This window comes from Schistocerca cancellata, chromosome 7, assembly GCF_023864275.1.
Source record: "Schistocerca cancellata isolate TAMUIC-IGC-003103 chromosome 7, iqSchCanc2.1, whole genome shotgun sequence".
In the NCBI taxonomy this organism is placed as follows: Eukaryota; Metazoa; Arthropoda; class Insecta; order Orthoptera; family Acrididae; genus Schistocerca; species Schistocerca cancellata.
The window spans coordinates 398351344-398376703 of NC_064632.1; the positions used below are offsets into that span (position 1 = coordinate 398351344).

Below are 25360 nucleotides of genomic sequence, written 5' to 3' on the forward strand. Positions count from 1 at the left end.
GGGTTTCCAATAAGTTATCGAACATCATAAAAGGTCTAGGATTTTTGGAGCAGTGAACAGTCGGTAAGCCCTGAATTTCAAATTTCTACAAGGTGGAAAGAATACATTGAAAGCCTCTATGAGGGTGAGATTTGTCTGATGTGATAGAAGAAGAAACAGGAGTCGATTTAGAAGAGATAGGGGATCCAGTATTAGAATCGGAATTTAAAAGAGCTTTGGAGGACTTACGGTCAAATAAGGCAGAAGGGATAGATAACATTCCATCAGAATTTCTAAAATCATTGGGGGAAGTGGCAACAAAACGACTATTCACGTTGGTGTGTAGAATATATGAGTCTGACGATATACCATCTGACTTTCGGAAAAGCATCATCCACACGATTCCGAAGACGGCAAGAGCTGACAAGTGCGAGAGTTATCGCACAATCAGCTTAACAGCTCATGCATCGAAGCTGCTTACAAGAATAATATACAGAAGAATGGAAAAGAAAATTAAGAATGCGCTAGGTGGCGATCAGTTTGGCTTTAGGAAAAGTAAAGGGACGAGAGAGGCAATTCTGACGTTACGGCTAATAATGCAAGCAAGGCTAAAGAAAAATCAAGACACTTTCATAGGATTTGTCGACCTAGAAAAAGCGTTCGATAATATAAAATGGTGCAAGCTGTTCGAGATTCTGAAAAAAGTAGGGGTAAGCTATAGGGAGAGACGGGACATAGCCGGCCGGCGTGGCCGTGCGGTTCTCGGCGCGTCAGTCTGGAACCGCGAGACCGTTACGGTCGCAGGTTCGAATCCTGCCTCGGTCATGGATGTGTGTGAGGTCCTTAGGTTAGTTAGGTTTAAGTAGTTCTAAGTTCTAGGGGACTGATGACCTCAGCTGTTAAGTCCCATAGTGCTCAGAGCCATTTGAACCATTTAGACGGGTCATATACAATATGTACACCAACCAAGAGGGAATAATAAGAGTGGACGATCAAGAACGAAGTGCTCGTATTAAGAAGGGTGTAAGACAAGGCTGTAGCCTTTCGCCCCTACTCTTCAATCTGTACATCGAGGAAGCACTGATGGAAATAAAAGAAAGGTTCACGAGTGGAATTAAAATACAAGGTGAAAGGATATCAATGATACGATTCGATGATGACATTGCTATCCTGAGTGAAAGTGAAGAAGAATTAAATGATCTGCTGAACGGAATGAACAGTCTAATGAGTACACAGTATGATTTGAGAGTAAATCGGAGAAAGACGAAGGTAATGAGAAGTAGTAGAAATGAGAACAGCGAGAAACTTAACATCAGGATTGATGGTCACGAAGTCAATGAAGTTAAGGAATTCTGCTACCTAGGCAGGAGCAAGGAGGACATCAAAAGCAGACTCGCTATGGCAAAAAAGGCATTTCTAGCCAAGAGAAGTCTACTAATATCAAATATCGGCCTTAATTTGAGGAAGAAATTTCTGAGGATGTACGTCTGGAGGACAGCATTGTATGGTAGTGAAACATGGACTGTGGGAAAACCGGAACAGAAGAGAATCGAAGCATTTGAGATGTGGTGCTATAGACGAATGTTGAAAATTAGGTGGACTGATAAGGTAAGGAATGAGGAGGTTCTACGCAGAATCAGAGAGGAAAGGAATATGTGGAAAACACTGACAAGGAGAAGGGACAGGATGATAGGACATCTGCTAAGACATGAGGGAATGACTTCCATGGTACTAGAGGGAGCTGTGGAGGGCAAAAACTGTGGAGGAAGACAGAGATTGGAATACGTCAAGCAAATAATTGAGGACGTAGGTTGCAAGTGCTACTCTGAGATGAAGAGGTTAGCACAGGTAAGGAATTTGTGGCGGGCCGCATCAAACCAGTCAGTAGACTGATGACCAAAAATAAAAAAAACAAGATCCAATAATTAATAAATAACTTCCCTTGAATAAGACATACTGCAGAGGTATGAGTTGCCCATGGCATTAGGGATTTGATATGCTATTGCTGTATTGTGGTAGTACGTGTGGATTTCGTAATCTATGGAACCCAGCGGAACGATATTCTTCGCTGTGTAATGTTTAAAGATATTTGACGACCTGTACATTCCTTTACCTCTGTGCCTTATCCCACAATGGATATTCCCAACACTCTGCATACAGCGTGTGTAACATAATCAGAGCGAACTAAAAGAAATTCCAAGTTCGCCCACTGGGTTCCTAGCCCTAAATAAACAAAGGATGAGATCGCTTTTTACAAGGATATTCACGTCCCAGCTGTAACACATTATTGATGTTCTTTTAGGAAACCATATATATATATATATATATATATATATATATATAATTTACACCAAAACGGCTAGGCCACGAACTGTACCTAGATAAGATTAGCTAATGACATTCCTATCCTCAGCGAAAGTGAAGGAGGATTACAGCGTGTGTTAAATTCAATGTTCTGGCGAGAACAGAATATGGATTGAGAGTAAATAAAAAAGTAGGAAAGTAATGAGGAGTAGTAGATATGCTAACAGTGAGAAACTTAATATCAGATTTGGAGATCACGAAGTTAACGAACTCTGCTACCTAGGCAGTAAAATAACCCATGCGGATTAGCACTGCCAAAAAGGTCATTCCTTGCCGAGAGTAGTCTACTAATATCGAATATAGGCCTTAAGTTGAGGGAGAAATTTCTTTTAACGTACTTTTGGAGCACAGCATTGTGTAGTAATGAATCATGGACTGTGGGAAATCGGAACAGAACAGAATCGAGCCCTTTGAGATGTGGCGTTACAAAAGAATGTTCAAAATTAGGTGGACTGATAAGGTAAGGAATCAAGACGTTCTCCGCAGAATCTGCGAGGAAAGTGATATGTTGAAAATAGTATCAACAAGAAGGAACAGAATGACAGAAATAACTTCCATAGCACTCGAAGGGGCTGTGAATACATCCAGGAAATATCTCAGAACGTTACAATTGCTACTCAGAGATGAAAAGCTTGGCACAGAAGAGGAATTCGTGGTTAGCCGTATCAAACCAATCATAAGACTGATAACTACAAAAGGAAGGAAAAAAAACTGGAAATCAGCGCTAGAGGAGCATTGGAGCAAGGTAACCGATTCACAACATTTAACCACTGTTGTGCATCACTGTAATCAAACCTATCTTCCAGCTCAAGTGTCTTCCGCAAGAGTCATTCACGAGTGCCCAGGAGAAATTTCCCTTTTGAACAGTATCGTCTCCAGAAGGGCTCGCACAACGGCGTTTAGGACAAGTGATCAGAGGCTAGTACCACCCTCACACTACATTAGCATTTTAAATGTGATTTTAAATACTATGACTTTCAAAAAGTAATTGATCTTCAGGTAGGTGACTTGATGGGAGCCAGACCTTATTTTCCAATACGTCTTCAATTTAGGGAATAATTTTCACAGTGAACAGGAAGTTGCAATTTAAATTCAGGGTTGAGTGGTTGATTCCGTTTTTAGCCATCATCCTCCCCTCCCATTCCCTCAGGCCCAGGTCAGTCAACAGTGTTAGCCTGGCGCCAACTCATCGACAGTGTCCGCCAAGTCGCATTCCTCTTATCCTTTCACACTGGGCTACTGTCTTCAACCCCTGCTAAGCTTGTCTGGCCGCCTCCATTTTGCACTATGCACTGAAGCCAATTTACGTTGTAGCCACAGCAGTGACATGAAGCTGGCTGTCTTCTTACATATTTGCTCCGTTCCATCACAGCCACATGTTCTCACCTCTCTATATCACCCTATGGGTTTTCGCCGTCGTATACTGCAATCTTCATAGTTCCAGGACGTTTCTTCTTTGCGATCTCATCCAACTGGTTTCACTGATTGAGTATTCTTCCTCAACACGTTGCGTTACACTGATTGAGTTTTCTTCCTCAACACATTGCGTTTTTAATTGGTATATCCCTCAGTTTGCCGTAACGACAGAATAAGATTGTGGACTCCTTTTTCTCGCCGATCTGAGATCATTAGCAAGGCTACAAACAGTGTTACACTGTTCAGCGTTATTTCTGCTGGGGATAACATACACTACTGGCCATTAAAATTGCTACACCACGAAGATGACGTGCTACTGACGCGAAATCTAACCGATAGGAAGAAGATTGACTTATGACCTAAGATGTTGAGTCCCATAGTGCTAAGAGCCATTTGAACCATTTGAGCTCAGGAAGAAGATTCGGTGCTATGCAAATGATTAGCTTTTCAGAGCATTCACACAAGGTTGGCGCCGGTGGCGACACCTACAACGTGCTGACATGAGGAAAGTTTCCAATCGATTTCTCATACACAAACAGCAGTTGACGGGCGTTGCCCGGTGAAACGTTGTTGAAATGCCTCGTGTAAGGAGAAGAGATGCGCACCATCACGTTTACGACTTTGATAAAGGTCGGATTGTAGCCTATCGCGACATTGCTGCTCGCGTTGGTCGAGATCCAATGACTGTTAGAAGAATATGGAATCGGTGGGTTCAGGAGGGTAATACAGAACGCCGTGTTGGATCCCAACGGCCTCGTACCACTAGCAGTCGAGATGACAGGCATCTTATCCGCATGGCTGTAACGGATCGTGCAGCCACGTCTCAATCCCTGAGCCAACAGATGGGGACGTTAGAAAGACAACAACCATCTGCACGAACAGTTCGACGACGTTTTGCAGCAGCTCGGAGACCGTGGCTGCGGTTACCCTTGACGCTGCATCACAGACCGGAGCGCCTGCGACGGTGTACTCAACGATGAACCTGGGTGCACGAATGGCAAAACGTCATTTTTTCGGATGAATCCAGATTCTGTTTACAGAATCATGATGGTCGCATCCGTGTTTGGCGACATCGCGGTGAACGCACATTGGAAGCGTGTTTTCGTCATGGCCGTACTGACATATCACCCGGCGTGATGGTATGGGGTGCCATTGGTTACACCTCTTGTTCGCATTGACGGCACTTTGAACAGTGGACGTTACATTTCAGATGTGTTACGACCCGTGGCTCTACTCTTCATTCGATCCCTGGTAACCCTAAATTTCAGCAGGATAATGCACGACCGCATGTTGCAGGTCCTGTACGGGCCTTTCTGGATACAGAAAATGTTCGACTGCTGCGCTGGCCAGCACATTCTCCAGATCTCTCACCAATTGAAAACGTCTGGTCAATGGAGGCCGAGCAACTGGCTCGTCACAATATGCCAGTCACTACTCTTGATGAACTGTGGTATCGTGTTGAAGCTGCATGGGCAGCTGCAGCTGTACACGCCATCCGAGCTCTGTGTGACTCAATGCCCAGGCGTATCAAGGCCGTTATTACGGCCAGAGGTGGTTGTTCTGGGTACTGATTTCTCAGGATCTATGCACCCAAATTGCGTGAAAATGTAATCACATGTCAGTTTTAGTATAATATATTTATCCAGTGAATACCCGTTTATCAACTGCATTTCTTCTTGGTGTAGAGATTTTAATGACCAGTAGTACAGTTTTTGTCTAGCGTACTGTTTTCAGTGGAGTTAGCCGAGAAGTGCTGCAGACGTGACGTGGTGGTGGTATGGTGTCCGCAGATGGAGAGCTCCAACGCCAGCCAGGTGGTGTACAAGACGGTGGGACTGGGCAGCTCCGGCCGCTACCGCTGCGAGGTGTCTGGGGAGGCGCCCTCCTTCCAGACCGTCACGGACCACGGGGACATGGTCGTCGTCGGTGAGTAGCAGCACCGCTCGCAAGCGTACGTAGCTAGACAAAAGTACGGAAAACCATGGGAAATTCAAGCTTCAACATAAATCCACATGCTAGTCACGTATGCATTTTTCGCTGTTGTATTCAACCACCGAGGGCACCTGTCCAATGTGCTCAGTACGTTACAAGTGTCAGTCGTGGTGACACTGTTTTCTGTCGGTGTGAGTCCACTATGCAGGAGCTAAGTGGATTCGAATGTAGGCAAATTGTTGGTGCTCGTATGACGTGTGCTTTCTTAACCAAGGGAAATGAAGTGTTTGATGTCTCAAGATGCACCATATTCAAGATTTACACCGCACACAGGACAAAGTGGAAAAACAACATCCGGTAAGTCAGAATGCGGAGGAAAGTGTTTGCTTAAAGATCGTGAGACGGTCGTTGCCGTGGGTTGTGTTGAGTAACGAGACGACGACAACTGCAAAAGTCAATGCAGAATTCAATGTCGCACTCACGAACACTGTCAGTACCAAAGCAACACAAAGTAAACTCCACAAGCAAGGAATTGCAGGGTGAGCCGGAATTCGAAACCGCTCATCATTATAGCACATGCCCGTACTAGAGTGCCAAAGACGTAAAACCTGGACTATGGAGTGTTGTGTACATAGTTCCGCGTAGTCAGCGCGTACACAACTTTCCCACTAGAGCGCGCCCCGCTAAGCACAACAGCGCAGACGCAGCGCTCGTCCGTCTCCGCACTACGAGATGGCGCTGTCATAGACACGGACCAAATTCTGCTTCCGCCGATCCGCGTATTAATATGTAACGCAGCCGATGAGATTGCTGCTAACGTAGAACCTTTTCTCCTCGCGGATCACACTCGCGCAGTGATACATGAACGCGCGAGGTATTATAACGAGTGTACATATCTCCGATTAGTCAGTCTGCATTAGTCTGCACAAGTCTGTACAGTCTGCATTAGTCTCCATTAGTCTGCATCAGTCTGCACGAGTCTGTACCAGTCTGCATTAGTCTGCATTTGTCTGTACCAGTCTATAGTCAAGTTTCAGTCTGCACCTAATAAGATTACCATATTCCTGTGCATGGCCATGAAGAGAAATGTATAGACACTTTGTCAAGTATCAGAGATATATGAGAATAAGACTAACGTACCAAGAACAAAGGAACATCACATTGTCAATTGTAAATAGCATCCAGAATCAAGTTAAGTAAGGTTTGTGATTGTTATTATTTTAATAAATGTGTGTGAAAATTAATCAAGTTCTCTTTAAAGTTGGTCACCGTCAATCTGCTACTCTAAGCGTGCAAGTGACACTTCTATCGTCTGACCTAACGGCAGAAGACAAACACGCCACGATAAGACCACGAGACATATTGCTGACACTCGCCTACTTCGTTAGAGCGACAAGTCAAATAATCTGATGATGTGTGTACCGAAGGTCTTACAGTACGCCCACCACACGGAGCAATGGAATAATATTCATGTGGTCCGATGAGACCTATTTCACACTGTTCAAACTTCTGGCTGAGTTCACGTCTCAGGAGTGAATCATGACAGATGCTCACTGATGATTCGGGTAACCACATCGCGATATTCCAAGGACCCCAAGGTTACTCTGCAAGGACGTATCACTGTCGAGAATTATGTGACCATTTTGGCTCATCAGGTCCATCCCATGGTACGACGTGTCTTCCCCAACGGTGTTGCTGTGTTCATTGACGTCAGGGTCGCTGTTCACTCAGCGGATATTGTGTGGACTGGGTTTTGTGTGATCAATGATGAATGGTCGCATCTCTTCTGCCCACCACAGTCATCATATCACAATATTACTGACCCTTAGTGCTCTACTTTAGAGGGAAGTGTCCGTGATCGTTTTCCACTTCCATTATTGTTACCTGAATTTGGAGTTGTATTGCAGGAAGAATGGTATACGATTCCCTTGAGAACCTTACAGGACGAGTATTTATCCTGACAAATGGAATGTGCTTTGAATGCCAACGCGTTCCTGACACTGTGTTAGGCAGGGTAATGTGTTGTTTGTGGTGTTTTTCATATTTCTGTCCACCTCCTCCACATCCACTGCGGTTACTGGCGGCGCACACCGTGCAAGCGATGCCGTGCTGTCTGTCTACTATCACAAAGTTGCACCAACTGTTTAAAGTTAACACCTGTCCTCCACTCCCATTTGCTTTTTACATTTCTCATGGAATCCAGGCAGGTCTGCATGGTGTATCGTAATTAGTAGTGAAAATTAGCAAGTGAAAGTAAGCCAGAGCAGAAACAATATCGTGAGTATGCAAACCAGTTGTTAGAGATAACTGCGAATGTGTGGTTATGAGACTCCTCTGATTTCAGTATGAAATATTACCCTAGTTACTACAAATGTACCCACCTCTGTAGTTGAGGTCGCTAACATACCATTGTGCGATGGTGCTCGACTCAGAAGTCAGTAGGTTCGAATCCTGGTGGTGGCAGGCCGGTCCAATCCAGATCACTGCCTGACAGAAACGCATACGAGGCCAGACCGCCACTTCCTCTGTGCTCATTTGTGCACTGCCAGGGAAAACACGCACCGGTCTCCAGTCAGTTGCCTCCTCAAGCCACATCTGTTGCTGCTTCACGGACGAGTAGACTTTTCTCGGTCGGAATAAAGGGTAAACACCCAAGTGTTGTTCCTGCTTTTGCTCGTGATGGTGGACTCCTGTGGCTTGACGTAATGGATTGGCCTTTGGTGGCGTGTCATGCAGTTGATCCTCACGTTTCGAAACCGGCACGCACATGGCTCAACACTGTACAGGTACCCGCATAAGTCATCTACATTGGAAAGGTACACATTGAGGCTTCATAACAGTTCGAAAGAAGGCAATGGCAAACCACCTCCGCTAGGACCTTTCCTAGAAATATATGAAAATGGTATCCGTTCTTTCGGACATGGCCGAAAGAACAGATGCCATCGGCGATCATGCAGCTCTCTCAGAATGAAATAATAATTAAATCAAGACCCTAAGCTGTCGACAGGCGTTGATATACATCAACGGGGACAATTGTAAATGTGTGCCGCGACCGGGACTCGAACCCGGGATCTCCTGCTTAACATGGCAGACACTCTATCCATCTGAGCCACCTAGGGCACAGAGGATAGTGCGACTGCCGAGATTTATCCTTTGCACGCTCCCCGTGAGACCCACATTCCCAACTTAATGTCCACACACTACATTCTTAGTGCACCTGCCCATTATACTCATTACTCGCGACAGACAATCTTACAGCGTCCCGTACGAGTTCGGGCAATGCGTGTGCATCCAGCACAGAAGAATAAGGTCAATGGCCGGTTAGCCTTAACAGATACCATTTTCATATAGTTAAGCCTTAACAGATACCATCTGTTGTCTGCCGCGAGTAATGAGTGTAATGGGCAGGGGCACTACAAATGTAGTGTGTGGACATTAAGTTGGAAATGTGGGTCTCACGGGAAGCGTGCAAGGGATAAGTCCCAGCAGTCGCACTAGGCCCTGTGCCCTCGGTGGCTCAGATGGATAGAGCGTTTGCCATGTAAGCAGGAGATCCCGGGTTCGAGTTCCAGTTGGGGCACATATTTTCAGATGTGCCTTTTGAGGTATATCTATGCCTATCGACAACTTAGAGACTTGATTTAATTATCATTTCTTTCCTAGAAAGGCTATGCACAATTCCTGCTCCTCACTGCTCACTCCCTGAATAAGGGACTACTTAGACTTTTGGAGTACAAACGTATTTATGTTGTAGCCTTTTCGATTAAGACTCCATCTAATTGGACTCAAACTTCACCAGTTCTGGATGAATTATGCGCAGTGCCAATGGAAACAAGAAATTCCAGTATTTTCCAACACTATGATGAGCGGTATCAAAAGCAGACCTCAATTCGAGGAAGAAATTTATGATAATGTAAGTCTGCAACACAGCGTTATATCGTAGTAAATCAAGGATGCTGAGGAAATGGGAATAGAAGAAAATCGAAATGTTTGAGAAGTGGCGCCACAGAATAATGTTGAGAATTATATGGGCAGATAAGGGATAGAGACGTTCTCCCCAGAATCGGTTAAGAAAGACACTTATGGAAAACACTGACAAGAAGAAGGGACAAGATCATAGGACATTTGTTAAGAAATCAGGAAGTAAGTTGCATGGTACTACAGGAAGCTATAAAGGGCAAAGCCGGCCGATGTGGCCTGCGGTTCTAGGCATTTCAGTCTGGAATCGTGTGACCGCTACGGTCGCAGGTTCGAATCCTGCCTCGGGTATGGATGTGTGTGTTGTCCTTAGGTTAGTTAGGTTTAAGTAGTTCTAAGTTCTAGGAGACTGATGACCACAGATGTTAAGTCCCATAGTGCTCATAGCCATTTTTATAAAGGGCAAAACCTGACAGGGAAGACAGATTTGGATATCTTCAGCAAATGACTGAGGATGTAGGGTGCAAATACTACTTTGATATGAAGGGATTGGCGCAGGAGAGGAATTCGTGGCGGGCCGCATAAGAGCAGTCAAAAGATCGATAACTCAAAAAAAGAAATGGTCAGGTGTGAATCATTCTGCTGGTTGTCGCAGCTATATATTCTGTAAACTCTACAAGTAATATTTCGTGATGATGGTGCCGATGTACCTCTCTGGGGTGAAGTACCACATACGACTCTTGGCCAACACACTTGTAGATGGGGCCAGCCCGCAAAACTCTGGTCTAAACCATGTGATTCATAGTTTCACTATGCTGACAGCGTCATCTACCATTAGATCATTTGTTGCTACGCCTAATGTGAGGCAATTCTTTTTCTAGAATATATGTCGAGACTGTGTTAGTGAGTGCAGGTGGTGATGAATGCTTTGAAGTTCTGCAAAGTTCTATCTCGTTGAACTGCACACAAGGAACACATAGTTTCCAGATGCGCTGCCACCTTACATGAACGCCATAAGTCACATAAGACACTAAATGGAAACAAATCGTTTCAACGTACATGAAACTGGCCTCTACCAATGTTTGTCTCAAAGCAGCAGGTAACATCATTCATTCACTTCCGAAAATGGGAGGAGCAAATGAGTACAACTACCGTGCAATCAGCTTAAAATTTCAGGCATCGAAGTTGCTGACAAGAATAACATATAGAACAGTGGAAAAAATGAACAGACTAACCACTACGGAATATTGATTGAGAGTAAACCGAAGAAGGGCCAAAATAATGAGAAGTAGCAAAAATGACAGTACAGATAAATTTATGATCAAAGTTGATCACAGAGTAAAAGAAATTAAGGAATTCTGCTACCTTGGAAGCAAAATAACCCAAGACGGACGAAGCAAAGAGGACAGAAGACCAGCCTATCACAATAAAGGGCATTCTTGGCCAAAAGAAGTCTATTAGTATGAAAGGAAGGCCATAATTGCAGGAAGAAGTGTAATTTTGGATCACAGTGCCATGGCCTGTAGGAAATCTAAGCCCTTCAGATGTGGTACTAAAGAACAATGTTGAAAATTAGCTGGACTGATATGATAAAGTATGAACAGATTCTCTGCAGAATCAGCGAAGAAGGTAACGTATGGGATACACTAACAAGAATAGGGGACGGAATGAGGAGGTAGGTATTAAAATATCGGGAACTAATTTAAATGGTGCTTTAGGGAGGTGCAGATGAAAAAAAAACTGTGAGGCAAGACAGTCTGGAATATATGTAACAAATAATTGAGGACGTTGGGTACAAGTGCTTCTCTGATATGAAGTGGTTGGAGATATTTACTGTTTTCATTCCCTTGGTTGGCTCTGAGCACTATGGGACTTAACATCTATGGGCATCAGTCCCCTAGAACTTAGAACTACTTAAACCTAAGGACATCACACAACACCCAGCCATCACGAGGCAGAGAAAATCCCTGACCCCGCCGGGAATCGAACCCGGGAACCCGGGCGTGGGAAGCGAGAACGCTACCGCACGACCACGAGCTGCGGGCTTCATTCCCTTGGCTTCAAATAACAGCACCAGCTGTGCATTCATTGTCGATCAGCACTACCGGATTCTACCATCATGGTCATTTTCCTTAGCTTATAAGTCTATCGTCATGGGAGTTTTTAGTCGAGCATTACAATGTTATAAATTAATTTTGCAGAACGTAGTAACCATCAGTTTCGCTGTAGTCTGGAACTGATTAATTTTGTGGAAGTAAAAGGCAATTTGGATGTACTTTAATTGCATTCTCGCAGTTGATGTATTCCTGTAAGTACGTTGATTTAAAATGACACACTCAAGCGCGTGGATTGAGAACTCACATTAGCTTCCTAAGTTGGCTGACATACGAAATCTTTCACCTCGTAAAATAGTTCCATATATAATACTAACAGATGTATAGCTACTCATATATTGCATGCAGTATATCATGTATCAAATACACTACCGCGGCATACTAAGCAAAATTTCAAGGAAATTCATTTTTCTGTACCTAGCCAATTCGTGTTGTACCTTATATTCTGTGTATTTGTCACGAAAATTGCGACGATTATTTCTTCTTTTAAACAGCCAACTGGCACACTATAAAGAAGTGCCACTAGTGGAGTTTTGTTGCGATACAGTGGTGAAATACCTCGGCAATGCTATAAAACAAATAGATATCGAGACACCTCTGCGACAGAAATTCGGATTGTAATTATCAAACTGCCTTCAGCAAGGCCTGACTCTTTTGTCGAGTTACTTGCAGGATTCAAGTAGAGTAAGCGAGGATGCAGCCGTGTATGAACTTCTCAGAATATTACCTCTGACTGCAACGCGCATTTCACAGAAATCCTCCCAGTCTCCTGTTGACAACATTTTCAGGTATAACAGGAACGTTCTACGTATTAAGTTGTCATGCTCTCATGGGCATGTTTACTTGCTCATTTCTACTGAATTACTACATTTGTTCGTGAAATGTAGTCTCCGTTAAATACGAAAAACCTTTTTCAAAAAATGGTTCAAATGGCTCTGAGCACTATGGGACTTAACTTCTAAGGTCATCAGTCCCCTAGAACTTAGAACTACTTAAACCTAACTAACCTAAAGATATAACACACATCGATGCCCGATGCAGGATTCGAACCTGCGACCGTAGCGGTCGCGCGGTTCCAGCTATAGTGTCTAGAACCGCTCGGCCATCTCGGCCGGCAAACCTTTTTCTTTCACTTTCTAATATTCCAAGAAGATAGTTGCCATTTCTAGCTTAATAATGCAGCATGTGTTCTATTAACATTTTCTCCGAGAAGCAAAGGCTGTAGATGTTAGTTATGTGCGGCGTTTCTCTGATGGGCTTTTAGAAAGCAACTCAATTGGCTGACTGATTCATTTCATGAAATAGACTGGGATCAGAATCACACCACCGTTTCTTTTCAACCAACCACCGTTTCAGCCATTTAAAAAGTTGCTTGATATAGTAACTGAAGCTAGCAAACTTAACCTTTTGAACATTGCAGCCCTCACCTGAAGTTTGCCAGACTGACAGTACAAGCGAGATGCTGTATGGAAGTGTTCACATCGCTCACACTTCGCATATCGTGTCTCTGTGTACGTTCATACTTGAAATCACAGTAGATGGCACAGGTCGCTGGCTCATGACGCTGACACTGCTGAAAGTTGTAAAATGTCCTACCAAGAGGAATTTGGAAAGGCGCTAAATATTCTATGCTGAATAGCGTCACCAAATAACTATTGGGATGCCACACGTTTACGGCTAGGTACAACTCTAGATGTACGCTACGCTTCACTGTACACATGTGTTACACAATATACAGTAATCCAATACTTGGGTTAGACAGCAAATTACAACCATAATGTACACTCGCCACCGCCACCGGTCCTCCAGATAGTATCGTGGTTGAAGTGCAGTATCGTGGTTGAAGTGCGTTTCATCTTGGCGTCTTTTAATATTTCACAGTACTTTAGTAACTTTTCTAACATTTCTGACGACCGCGTTCGACACACGTTCGGACGCCCCCACTCGAGTGCTGCAACAGCGAAACTGAGTTATTAGAGCTTCCCAACGCCAATCGGATGCCCGGATTCGTTTCGTTTCCTGATATGGCATGACTCTTTTCAGCCAATGAGAAACTAACACACAGTTCCGCGAGACAAAGCCGCTATGTGGCCACAGCCAAGTCACTAAAATTACAGCCAGCTGCTGTGGCCGAGCGGTTTTAGGCGCTTCAGTCCGGAACGGCGCTGCTGCTACGTCGCAGGTTCCATGCCTCGGGAATGGATGTGTGTGATGTCCTTAGGTTAGGTAAAAGTACTGCGCAACGAGGAGCGAACTCTGGGTGTTATGACTGTTGACTGGTTGTTGTTCTCCAGCAAGTTTTCATCCGTATAAAACGTTTTAATGTACATACCGAGATGAACTAAAACGTTATGATCACCTCTGCCACGCCATCAGCAGCGATTCTGCGTGGAATTGATCCGACAAGTCCCTATGTGTTTCTGGAGATATGTGGAACCAGACTTCTACGCACGGGTCACTCAATTTCCGTAAACTGCAGTTCGGTGGTTCGTGGCCGCAGAGCTGGCACACGGAAGCGTCTCAGATGTGATCTAAATCTGGTGACCAAGACATCAACAAGAGTTAACTAAATGCCCCGCAAACTACTATAGTACGATTCTGACCTTGTGACACAGACAGTTATTCTGCTGGGAGATGCCATCGCCGTGGAGGAAGACCTCAAGCTCGAAGGGATGCAGGTGGCCCGTAATAACGTTCACGCAGTACTCAACTGTCATGGTGTCTTCGATTACTACCATGTTTGACCTGTATCTGTTATTTTGTCAGTCTTTTCCATTGTGATCAAATCTATAAGTGTTTGATTCTGCGCCGTATGTTGTTTAGTTTGTAATATAAATACAAATTGCAACTGTTTTGTTTGTTTTGTTTAATGTACAAGTCTCCTGTTCTTGACTTTCGTATGTCTATGTATTGTAATGTGAACGTTCTTTCAACTGAACAACACAAGTGGTATCAATCTGATATTGTGTAACTGTATTCCAAATAGCTCTTACTAAAAATAATTAGAAAACACATAGGTGTATAGTAAAGAAGCTAGTCCGCAGCCCGTGGTCGTGCGGTAGCGTTCTCGCGTCCCGCGCCCGGGTTCCCGGGTTCGATTCCCGGCGGGGCCAGGGATTTTCCCTGCCTCGTGATGACTGGGTGTTGTGTGATGTCCTTAGGTTAGTTAGGTTGAAGTAGTTCTAAGTTCTAGGGGACTTATGACCATAGATGTTAAGTCCCATAGTGCTCAGAGCCATTTGAACCATTTAGCTAGTAAAGAAGGTATCCTGTGAAATACTGAATTTTGCAGCGCAGTGAACAAAGTTACGAACGATGCGTGACATCATAGTACGTGTGTCTTCGTTTGAGCACACAAAAGTGACAAAGAATAAAAATTCTTAATATAATTACAAACTGAACTTTGAAAGAACAAATGCTCAAAATGCGTAAGTTAAAATAGCCTGCAAATTTACGTACCAAAACTGACCAAATGAAATTCCGACCTTTAAATGATACACAGGCGAACGTGTGACACTGCATTGTTACGAGCAAGAATGACAAAGAAAACGAGATCTGAATGAAACTTCAACTGAACTGGCCCTGATGGTAATTTTCAAATGCAATACGTTAGTGTAAATAATCTTACTATGTCGTTACAACCATGTTAAACTGGTCCTAATAAACTTTCGTAATTTACCTTCTGGCAACGGGAAGTCGGTATTGTTCTATAGTGCTGAATATTAAGATACAACGCAGCAACAAACAAGATAAAGAAAACATTGCCCAAGTGGGGTGCAAGGAAAAACAAGTATGCGAAGCACATCACTTTAAGCTTTAAGCAAATATGTTGTGTTCCGCTAAGCGCAGTGCGGTAACACACGATTGCAGCACAAAAGTTTAGTAAGGGAATGGTGGGAGAAACCGAAAATAATGAGTGGTGTAGAAGAAACTATCATTTGAAAATGGTATTACGAAACCGACTCTTATCTATTACAACAATTTTTAAAAAAATCGTTTCGTATGAAAGAAATACTACTCTGCGATGCATTTCTTTAACGGAATGGTAAAGGAGTGGTGAATCTATAGCGCTGAGTCCAAGCCATGTGAACAGATAATTTTGTTTAATCTCGTTTCGGTAGTTGACCTAACCGACCCGAACCAGTGAACAAAGAAAACAACATCGAAAATTTACCTGTCTCAAACTCATCATAAATTCCGTACGAGTAAGAAATGCAGCGACAACATTATCTGACTTTTTCACTCTTCAAACTCCATCTCTACAAAACCATATTTACAAAAGTCAACATCCTCTGTGCTTGCGTTCCCGTGCCCTGCTGGTTATTTCCAGACCGTTCAGTACCGTGGACAACATCAGACTCTCTCACTTAAAATTCTCGAATGCTACACAGGCAACGATAATCCTATTGAAACCAAAGATCAGATTGGTTAAACTCATAACCTCTATGGCGTAACATGTCGAGTGACGTCCCCAATGTCAACCTCTATGGTTTTCGAAAACATCGATCATGTGAAACCCAACTCGCACTTTTCTCACATGACATACTGAAAGCTTTGGGTCAACGAAACCAGGTAGATGCAGTGTCTCTTGATTTCCGAAAAGCATTTGACTCAGTACAGCACCTACGCTTATTGTCAAACGTGCGACCACATGGAGCATCAAGTGAAATTTGTGATTGTATTGAGGACGTTTTGGTTGGGAGAACACAGCATTTTATCTTGGATAGAGAGTCATCGTTAGACGTAGAAGTAACTTCGGGTGTGACCCAGGGAAATCTGTTGGGATCCTTGCTGTTCATGTTATATATTAATGACCTTGTAAACCATATTAATAGTAAAATCAGGCTTTTTGCAGATGATGAAGTTGTTTATAATGGAGTACTATCTGAGAGAAGCTACATAAATATTCAGTCAGGTCTTGATCAGATGTCAACATGGTGCAGAGATTCAAATGTTCAAACGTGTGTGAAATCTTATGGGACTTAACTGCTAAGGTCATCAGTCCCTAAGCTTACACGCTACTTAACCTAAATTGTCCTAAGGACAAACACACACACCCATGCCCGAGGGAGGACTCGAACCTCCGCCGGTGCAGAGACTGGCAACGTGCTCTAAATGTTCAGAAATGTGTAATTATCCCCTTCACAAAACGAAAAAAAGTAGCATCTTATGACTATAATATCAATGAGTCATTGTTGGAATTAGCCAACTCATACAAATACCTGGGTGTAACACTTTGCAGGGATGTGAAACGGAATGATCACATAGGTTCAGTCGCGGGTAAAGCAAGTGGTAGACTTCGTCTTATTGGTAGAATACTGGGGAAGTGCAATCAGTCTACAAAACACATTGCTTGCAGATCAATTGTGCGACCCATCCTAGATTATTGCCCAAGTGTGTCGGACATGTAACAGATAGTCCTAACAGGGGATGCTGAATGTATACAGAGAAAGGCAGTACGAATGGTCACAGGTTTGTTTAATCCATGGAAGATTGTCACAGAGATACTAAAGGAACTGAAATGGCAGACTCCTGAAGACAGACTTAAACTATCCCGAGAAAGTCTAGTAACAAAGTTTCAAGAACCGGCTTTAAATGATTACTCTAGCTACATATTACAACCCCGACGTTTCGCTCACACAGGAATCGTGTAGGATTACAATAATTACTGCACACACAGAGACATTCAAACAATCATTCTTCCCACGCTCCATACTTTAATGGAACAGGAAGAAACCATAGTAACTGATACAATGGGACGTACCCTCTGCCATGCACCTCACGGTGGTTTGCAGAGTATAGATGTAGATGCAGATGTAGATGTAGATCGACCGAAAAAGTATCCAGAGTACAAGTATGACGAATGACTCATTGAATAAAAAGAGAATTCACATCACTCTCATCGAATACCAAAAATAGGCTAGAAACCTTGCAAAGCCATACACTTACAAAGTCATACACTTACAAAGTCATACACTTACAAAGTCATACAATAGGAGACTGTACTGTTAGTAATATGACAAATTTCCTGAAAAATGCTGGCGACATACTACGCAAATTTTTATATGCTTCTTGGTCTAGCTTAATCTTTGACAACCTACGTTCAGCACTTTTTATAAACGCCACTGTAATTGATGAAAATTAAATCCAACGACAAAATTTCGGAGGTTTTTTTGTGATATTCTGTGAGTATTTCGGTAAGTGGGACCTGTGGTCTCCAGTGGATCGTTGTGGAGTTATTTCATATACTTTGATTTCTTACTCCCATTTATCTCTGCATCTGTATCGGCATTACACTGAAAACATCTGCACAGTACTGTAAATGTAAACGGTGGGGACTGTGTGTCTTGTCGGAAAACAAACTTGGTCCATCCATTGACGATGCCAGCTGTACACAACTGTAACACACATTTTACTCTTCGCCCTGAAGCCTACATTCAGTATTGTTCGGTTCTGTATCGGCTTCTTTTCCAGCCGTCTTAGTTGTGTATTAACAGTGAGACCCGGCAATATTGGAAGATTTATTATTGAAGAGTCCGGCGAAATGCAGCTCGCGTACGCTTTCGATAAAAAAAAGGAAAAGAGTAGTTGTATATACGGGAAGAACGGCACAATGATGTGATGCTTAGCGGTTCCTGCTGCGAAAGAAAACATATCACTGTAGTTTTGTACTTCGCCTTCATGAAGGAAGCAATACTAACACGTGCGGCTATTAATTAATTCAGATCTGCGTGCAATTAACCTATAACTCCATGGAAACTGAATTATTCGGTTCACTGTTAATTTGTAGTTCTCCAGAAACAAGGGGAGTTTGAATATTGTACAGTTTCATTCCAATTACTCGAGCAATGACAGTTGCATAAAGAAACTGAGTAGCTTTCTATGTTGTTGTTGTTGTGGTCTTCAGTCCTGAGACTGGTTTGATGCAGCTCTCCATGCTACTCTATCCTGTGCAAGCTTCTTCATCTCCCAGTACCTACTGCAACCTACATCCTTCTGAATCTGCTTAGTGTATTCATCTCTTGGTCTCCCCCTACGATTTTTACCCTCCACGCTGCCCTCCAATACTAAATTGGTGATCCCTTGATGCCTCAGAACATGTCCTACCAACCGATCCCTTCTTCTGGTCAAGTTGTGCCACAAACTTCTCTTCTCCCTAATCCTATTCAATACTTCCTCATTAGTTATGTGGTCTACCCATCTAATCTTCAGCATTCTTCTGTAGCACCACATTTCGAAAGCTTCTATTCTCTTCTTGTCCAAACTATTTACCGTCCATGTTTCACTTCCATACATGGCTACACTCCATACAAATACTTTCAGAAATGACTTCCTGACACTTAAATCTATACTCGATGTTAACAAATTTCTCTTCTTCAGAAACGCTTCCCTTGCCATTGCTAGTCTACATTTTATATCCTCTCTACTTCGACCATCATCAGTTATTTTGCTCCCCAAATAGCAAAACTCCTTTACTACTTTAAGTGTCTCATTTCCTAATCTAATACCCTCAACATCACCCGACTTAATTCGACTACATTCCATTATCCTCGTTTTGCTTTTGTTGATGTTCATCTTATATCCTCCCTTCAAGACACCATCCATTCCGTTCAACTGCTCTTCCAAGTCCTTTGCTGTCTCTGACAGAATTACGATGTCATCGGCGAACCTCAACGTTTTTATTTCTTCTCCCTGGATTTTAATACCTACTCCGAATTTTTCTTTTGTTTCCCTTACTGCTTGTTCAATATACAGATTGAATAACATCGGGGAGAGGCTACAACCCTGTCTTACTCCCTTCCCAACCACTGCTTCCCTTTCATGTCCCTCGACTCTTATAACTGCCATCTGGTTTCTGTACAAATTGTAAATAGCCTTTCGCTCCCTGTATTTTACCCCTGCCACCTTTAGAATTTGAAAGAGAGTATTCCAGTCAACATTGTCAAAAGCTTTCTCTAAGTCTACAAATGCTAGAAATGTAGGTTTGCCTTTCCTTAATCTTTCCTCTAAGATAAGTCGTAAGGTCAGTATTGCTTCACGTGTTCCAGTATTTCTACGGAATCCAAACTGATCTTCCCCGAGATCAGTTTCTACTAGTTTTTCCATTCGTCTGTAAAGAATTCGTGTTAGTATTTTGCAGCTGTGGCTTATTAAACTGATTGTTCGATAATTTTCACATCTGTGAACACCTGCTTTCTTTGGGATTGGAATTATTATATTCTTCTTGAAGTCTGAGGGTATTTCGCCTGTTTCATACATCCTGCTCACCAGATGGTAGAGTTTTGTCAGGACTGGCTCTCCCAAGGCCGTCAGTAGTTCCAATGGAATGTTGTCTACTCCGGGGGCCTTGTTTCGACTCAGGTCTTTCAGTGCTCTGTCAAACTCTTCACGCAGTATCGTATCTCCCATTTCATCTTCATCTACATCCTCTTCCATTTCCATAATATTGTCCTCAAGTGTATCGCTCTTGTATAGACCCTCTATATACTCCTTCCACCTTTCTGCTTTCCCTTCTTTGCTTAGAACTGGGTTTCCGTCTGAGCTCTTGATGTTCATACAGGTGGTTCTCTTATCTCCAAAGGTCTCTTTAATTTTCCTGTAGGCAGTATCTATCTTACCCCTAGTGAGAGAAGCCTCTACATCCCTACATTTGTCCTCTAGCCATGCCTGCTTAGCCATTTTGCACTTCCTGTCAATCTCATTTTTGAGACGTTTGTATTCCTTTTTGCCTGCTTCATTTACTGCATTTTTATATTTTCTCCTTTCATCAATTAAATTCAATATTTCTTCTGTTACCCAAGGATTTCTACTAGCCCTCGTCTTTTTACCTACTTGATCCTCTGCTGCCTTCACTACTTCATCCCTCAAAGCTACCCAATCTTCTTCTACTGTATTTCTTTCCCCCATTCCTGTCAATTGTTCCCTTATGCTCTCCCTGAAACTCTGTACAACCTCTGGTTCTTTCAGTTTATCCAGGTCCCATCTCCTTAAATTCCCACCTTTTTGCAGTTTCTTCAGTTTTAATCTACAGGTCATAACCAATAGATTGTGGTCAGAGTCCACATCTGCCCCTGGAAATGTCTTACAATTTAAAACCTGGTTCCTAAATCTCTGTCTTACCATTATATAATCTATCTGATACCTTTTAGTATCTTTTCTTTCTATATTGCACTTTATTCATCCATTTCTATATTGCACTTTATTCATCCACACAGATCACGCGTTTCGGTAGACTGCCAACGGCGGATCAAACACAAGAGAAAAATCAGTACAGTGCATCACATCAAACAGTTCTTAAACGTACCATGAGTATGCTCTTATAGTGGTACATTTAAGTATTATCTCATGTGGAACACTATCGATTTCCCATTGTGTTTTTTGTGTTTTTATCTGATGATAACAGTCTGCCGAAACGCGTAAGTTACGTGGATAAATGAAGCGCGATCCAGAGAGTTAATTCTGTATACGTACTTCAAAATGGTCGCTGACCTCTATAGTAAGTTCCCGTCTTCCATTAACTAAGGACCACTGCGGAAGACAACACCGAGCGAAGCGGCGCGGTGGTCAGTTCACTAGACTCGAAAGGACGACGGTGCAAATCCGCATCTGTCCATCCCAATTTAGCTTCTCTGTGATCTCCCTAAATTGGTCCAGACAAATGCTCGGATGAATTCTTTGAAACGGCACGACTGATTTCCTTCATCATACCCGAAACAATTAGAGCCAGTCCTTCGTCTCCAAAGACCTTGACGTCCGCGGGACGTTAAGCCTTTATCTTCTTTCTGTGATAGAGAAGATCGTTCGGTTTTACTTACCCGAAAATAGTTTTATTTACTCATTTTTGATCTCATTTTTTTTATGAGGACTGGATCTTATTGGCGATTTGTGACAGAATACAGAAACCCATTGTGAGACAGTGTAACTAATCTCATACTCACCATAATCTTGGTTGAGAATCAAGGTCTCAGTAACTTTTCTTCAAATATTATTAAAAGTCATATTGAGTGGTATACTACATAACCAAGGTATTTTAGGAGCTCCTGCACAACATGTATAGCAATTTCACTCCTCGTACTCGAAATATAAGTAGGGGAAACCGGATCTGGTTCACAATGTTGACCATTTTAATTTATTTCTTTTTCGGGGGTAGCTGTATTTGCTTTGCGTGTATTAACAGAATGATCTTTTATTCTGTTTACTTACGTTTATAATTTTTACTTCATTACAATTCAAGTTACATTAATTTGACCACGTGACCAAAGCCTTAATAACCCCATCTGCAGCACGGATTGATACGAGACGTACAGAAGAGAGGGCAAAAGAGGTTCTCGAACATACCGACAGAAATGTAGTTCCATGACGACTCCAGTGCCGTGGCCAGCTGCGCTAGGATTCTCAGTTAAGTATGGATCCAAGGGGCGAGAAGCCCGATAGAGGTATTCCCACAGATTCTCGATTGGGTTTAAATCCGGGGAGTTTGATGGCCAGAGAAGTACGGTAAACTCAACCTGGCGCTCTTCGAAGCACACACGTTGCGAGGTGTGTGACACGTTGCATTGTCCTGCTGGAAGACAGGATCGCGCCGAGGAAACACAAACTGCATATAGTGGTGAATATCGTCCCCAAAGACAGATGCTTACTTGCGTTGATCCATTGTGCCTTTCAGAATGACGAGATGGGCTCTGAGCACTATGGGACTTAACTTCTCAGGTCATCAGTCCCCTAGAACTTAGAACAACTTAAACCTAACTAACCTAAAGACATCAGACACACCCATGCCCGAGGCAGGATTCGAACCTGCGACCGTAGCGGTCGCGCGGTTCCACACTGTAGCGCCTAGAACCGCTCGGCCACCCCAGCCGGCAATGACGAGATACCCAGGGAAAGCCATTCGGCCTGGATCCTTCTAACGATTGCAGGGTGTTTGCATTCAGACGTTTTATGTCGTAGACGCCAACGGCCATCTGTCCGATGGAGCATATAACATGATCCATCTGAAAAGGGACCTCTCGTTCCTCAGTGGACGTGCAGTTACGATACTGACATCCGATTTCCAGCCTTTGGATCAACAACTGTCAGCATGAGTGCATGAACACGGCGCCTGCTGTGGAGACCCAAACGCAGAAACGTTCGCTAAACGTTCGTTGAGGAGACACTGTTGATAAGCCCGAATAGCTACAACCCCATACGCCCATACACAGCTCTGCAATCGTCGTCCATCCCTGTCACATATGACCCGTGTTGTGTCTAGACAAGACAGTCTAGACACAGGGTCAGGTTACCGAAAGGGCACGCGTCAACTCACACCGACTGGCGTGAAGTCTGCAACAGGATACTTTAGAAGGCACTAAAGAAAAGTACGTATAGTCTGTTTACTTAACTTTAATGCATCCTTGTTGTACATCGCTATTGACGATACAAGTGAGACTCTCTCCAGATATGGTTAATGGCGCCTTGCTAGGTCGTAGTCATGGACTTAGCTGAAGGCTATTCTAACTGTCTCTCGGCAAATGAGAGAAAGACTTCGTCAGTGTAGTCGCTAGCAAAGTCGTCGTACAACTGGGGCGAGTGCTAGTCCGTCTTTCTAGACCTGCCATGTGGTGGCGCTAGGTCTGCAAGTACTGACAGTGGCGACACGCGGGTCCGACATGTACTAATGGACCGCGGCCGATTTAAAGCTACCACCTAGCAAGTGTGGTGTCTGGCGGTGACACCACAACCCGTTTTGCACAAAAGTTGCCTCGACGACGATTTTGGGTAGTACCATTTGGTCACGCACGCTATACTTTAATTACAGCGACACATAAAAAGTGTACATACTCAGCAATTTCGGAGACGCTTCTGCCCTTGGCCTGAAATCCAATTATCATGCCCTTTCGGATGTCAGATAAACCTATCCGTGCCTGCATTACGACAACGACTGCTTTGTTTTCCACGTCTCCCCGACGCTCTTGGTGTAAACCCCCCCCCCACCCACCCCCCCACCCCCCACCCCACCCCACTACTACTGCTGCCAGATGGTTCAAATGGCTCTGAGCACTATACGACTTAATTTCTGAGGTCATCAGTCGCCTAGAACTTAGAACTAATTAAACCTAACTAACCGAAGGACATCACACACATCCATGCCCGAGGCAAGATTCGAACCTGCGGCCGGCTACTACTGCTGCCAGGTGCCGTCTCTGAGTGGTTATTGCACTTTGACCTGGAACATAGGCTGTAGTAACATTGATATGACTGGAGCGTGTAGAATCACGATTTAACTAACACAAAAGCGTCATACTGCTGCATTACTTCTTCTTAGTAACGTTATTCCCTTCCAGTACGAGGTTCACCATACTCAAGATTTGGCCAATCTGTTTTATTTAACTTTCCGGCCTTATGCCCCTCCTGCCTTCCACGATCAGGCGGCTTGCGGAGTATGGATTTACATGTAGATGGAGGCGAAGGATTGGAGGGAGTGGGGTAGGGGTTGGGTTGTTTGGGGAACAGACCAAACAGCAAGGTCATCTGTCTCATCTGATTGGGGAAGGACGGGGAAGGAAGTCGGCCATGCCCTTTCAAAGGAACCATCCTGGCATTTAACTGGAGCGATTTAGGGAAATCGCGGAAAACTTAAATGAGGATGGCCAGGCGCGGGATTGAACCGGGGGGGGGGGGGGGGGTAAAGGAGGGGAACTACCTGTGAACTGAAGACGTCTGCTGTGCAAAAAAAAGGGTAAAGGACAGATAATGAGAAAATGACTCTTTGCATGTCAAACGAGGTACTAGATGAGCTCTGTTCATAGTAACTGATTGTTCCCTGACGAACCGAAAAATGGTAGCCCTATCTATCTCTAGTCTGAGTTTCTCACTAACGGCAGCATCGTCAGTGAGTGTGAGCAGGTAAACAAAGTGCCAAAAAATACGGCTATTAGTAGTAGTAGCGTGCGCGGCGTTTATGAGAGGAAAATGCTTTTCAAGGACGATTTGTTTGAGTGCGAGGATGATGTAAACAAATACGATTTAGCTAAAGATCCTGAATGTGTTCCTGAAATGTTTACGTACTGTAGTAAAGCGGTAATAAGTATGCTGCTCTGCTTCACGCTTCCTTCTTCACCCCCCCCCCCTTACCCACCTTGACCTCCCCCCCCCTCATAGCCAGCTGCTCACTTGTTCCAAGTCGACAGGAATGTCCTTCTTCGCTTCAGCACGGCTGCCAGTCCGTAGCAGATGACAATAGCCCCATACTCGAACTACATGGAGTATGGAGCAACGCAGTCAGCAGCAACTCCATGGATCAGCCACATCAATAATATACAATATATTAAATGTATTGGCAGTTGCGAAATTGGACAACCATCTGCTGTGGAACGGAGTGAAGGCAACGAAAATTTGTACCGGACCGGGACTCGAACCCGGATTTGCCGCTTATCGTCAGCGGTCGCCTCTGACCCACTCACGGCCGCACCCCAAACTTGCTTATGTTTCAACCATGAATCTACAACTGTACTTGCATATCCATTATGTATATTCCTGGACACGGAGACAATTGGACATGCATGTCCAAAGGAACTTTGCATCGTAATTCAGAATAATACATGCATTGCGATATCGTATTTATCATACGACATCAAGCAAGCGACTTTCAAGCAAAA

At 43.6% G+C, this 25360-nt stretch overlaps 1 protein-coding gene across 1 annotated transcript in view; it reads left to right on the forward strand.

Annotated features, from left to right (window-relative positions):
- The window catches only part of LOC126092790 (cell adhesion molecule 2-like), a 164060-nt gene that overhangs the window by 87316 nt on the left and 51384 nt on the right, over positions 1–25360 (forward strand). The window contains exon 3 of the mRNA XM_049908518.1: positions 5550–5685. Coding sequence (XP_049764475.1) covers positions 5550–5685 — 136 coding nt within the window. The remainder of the gene's footprint in view (positions 1–5549; positions 5686–25360) is intronic.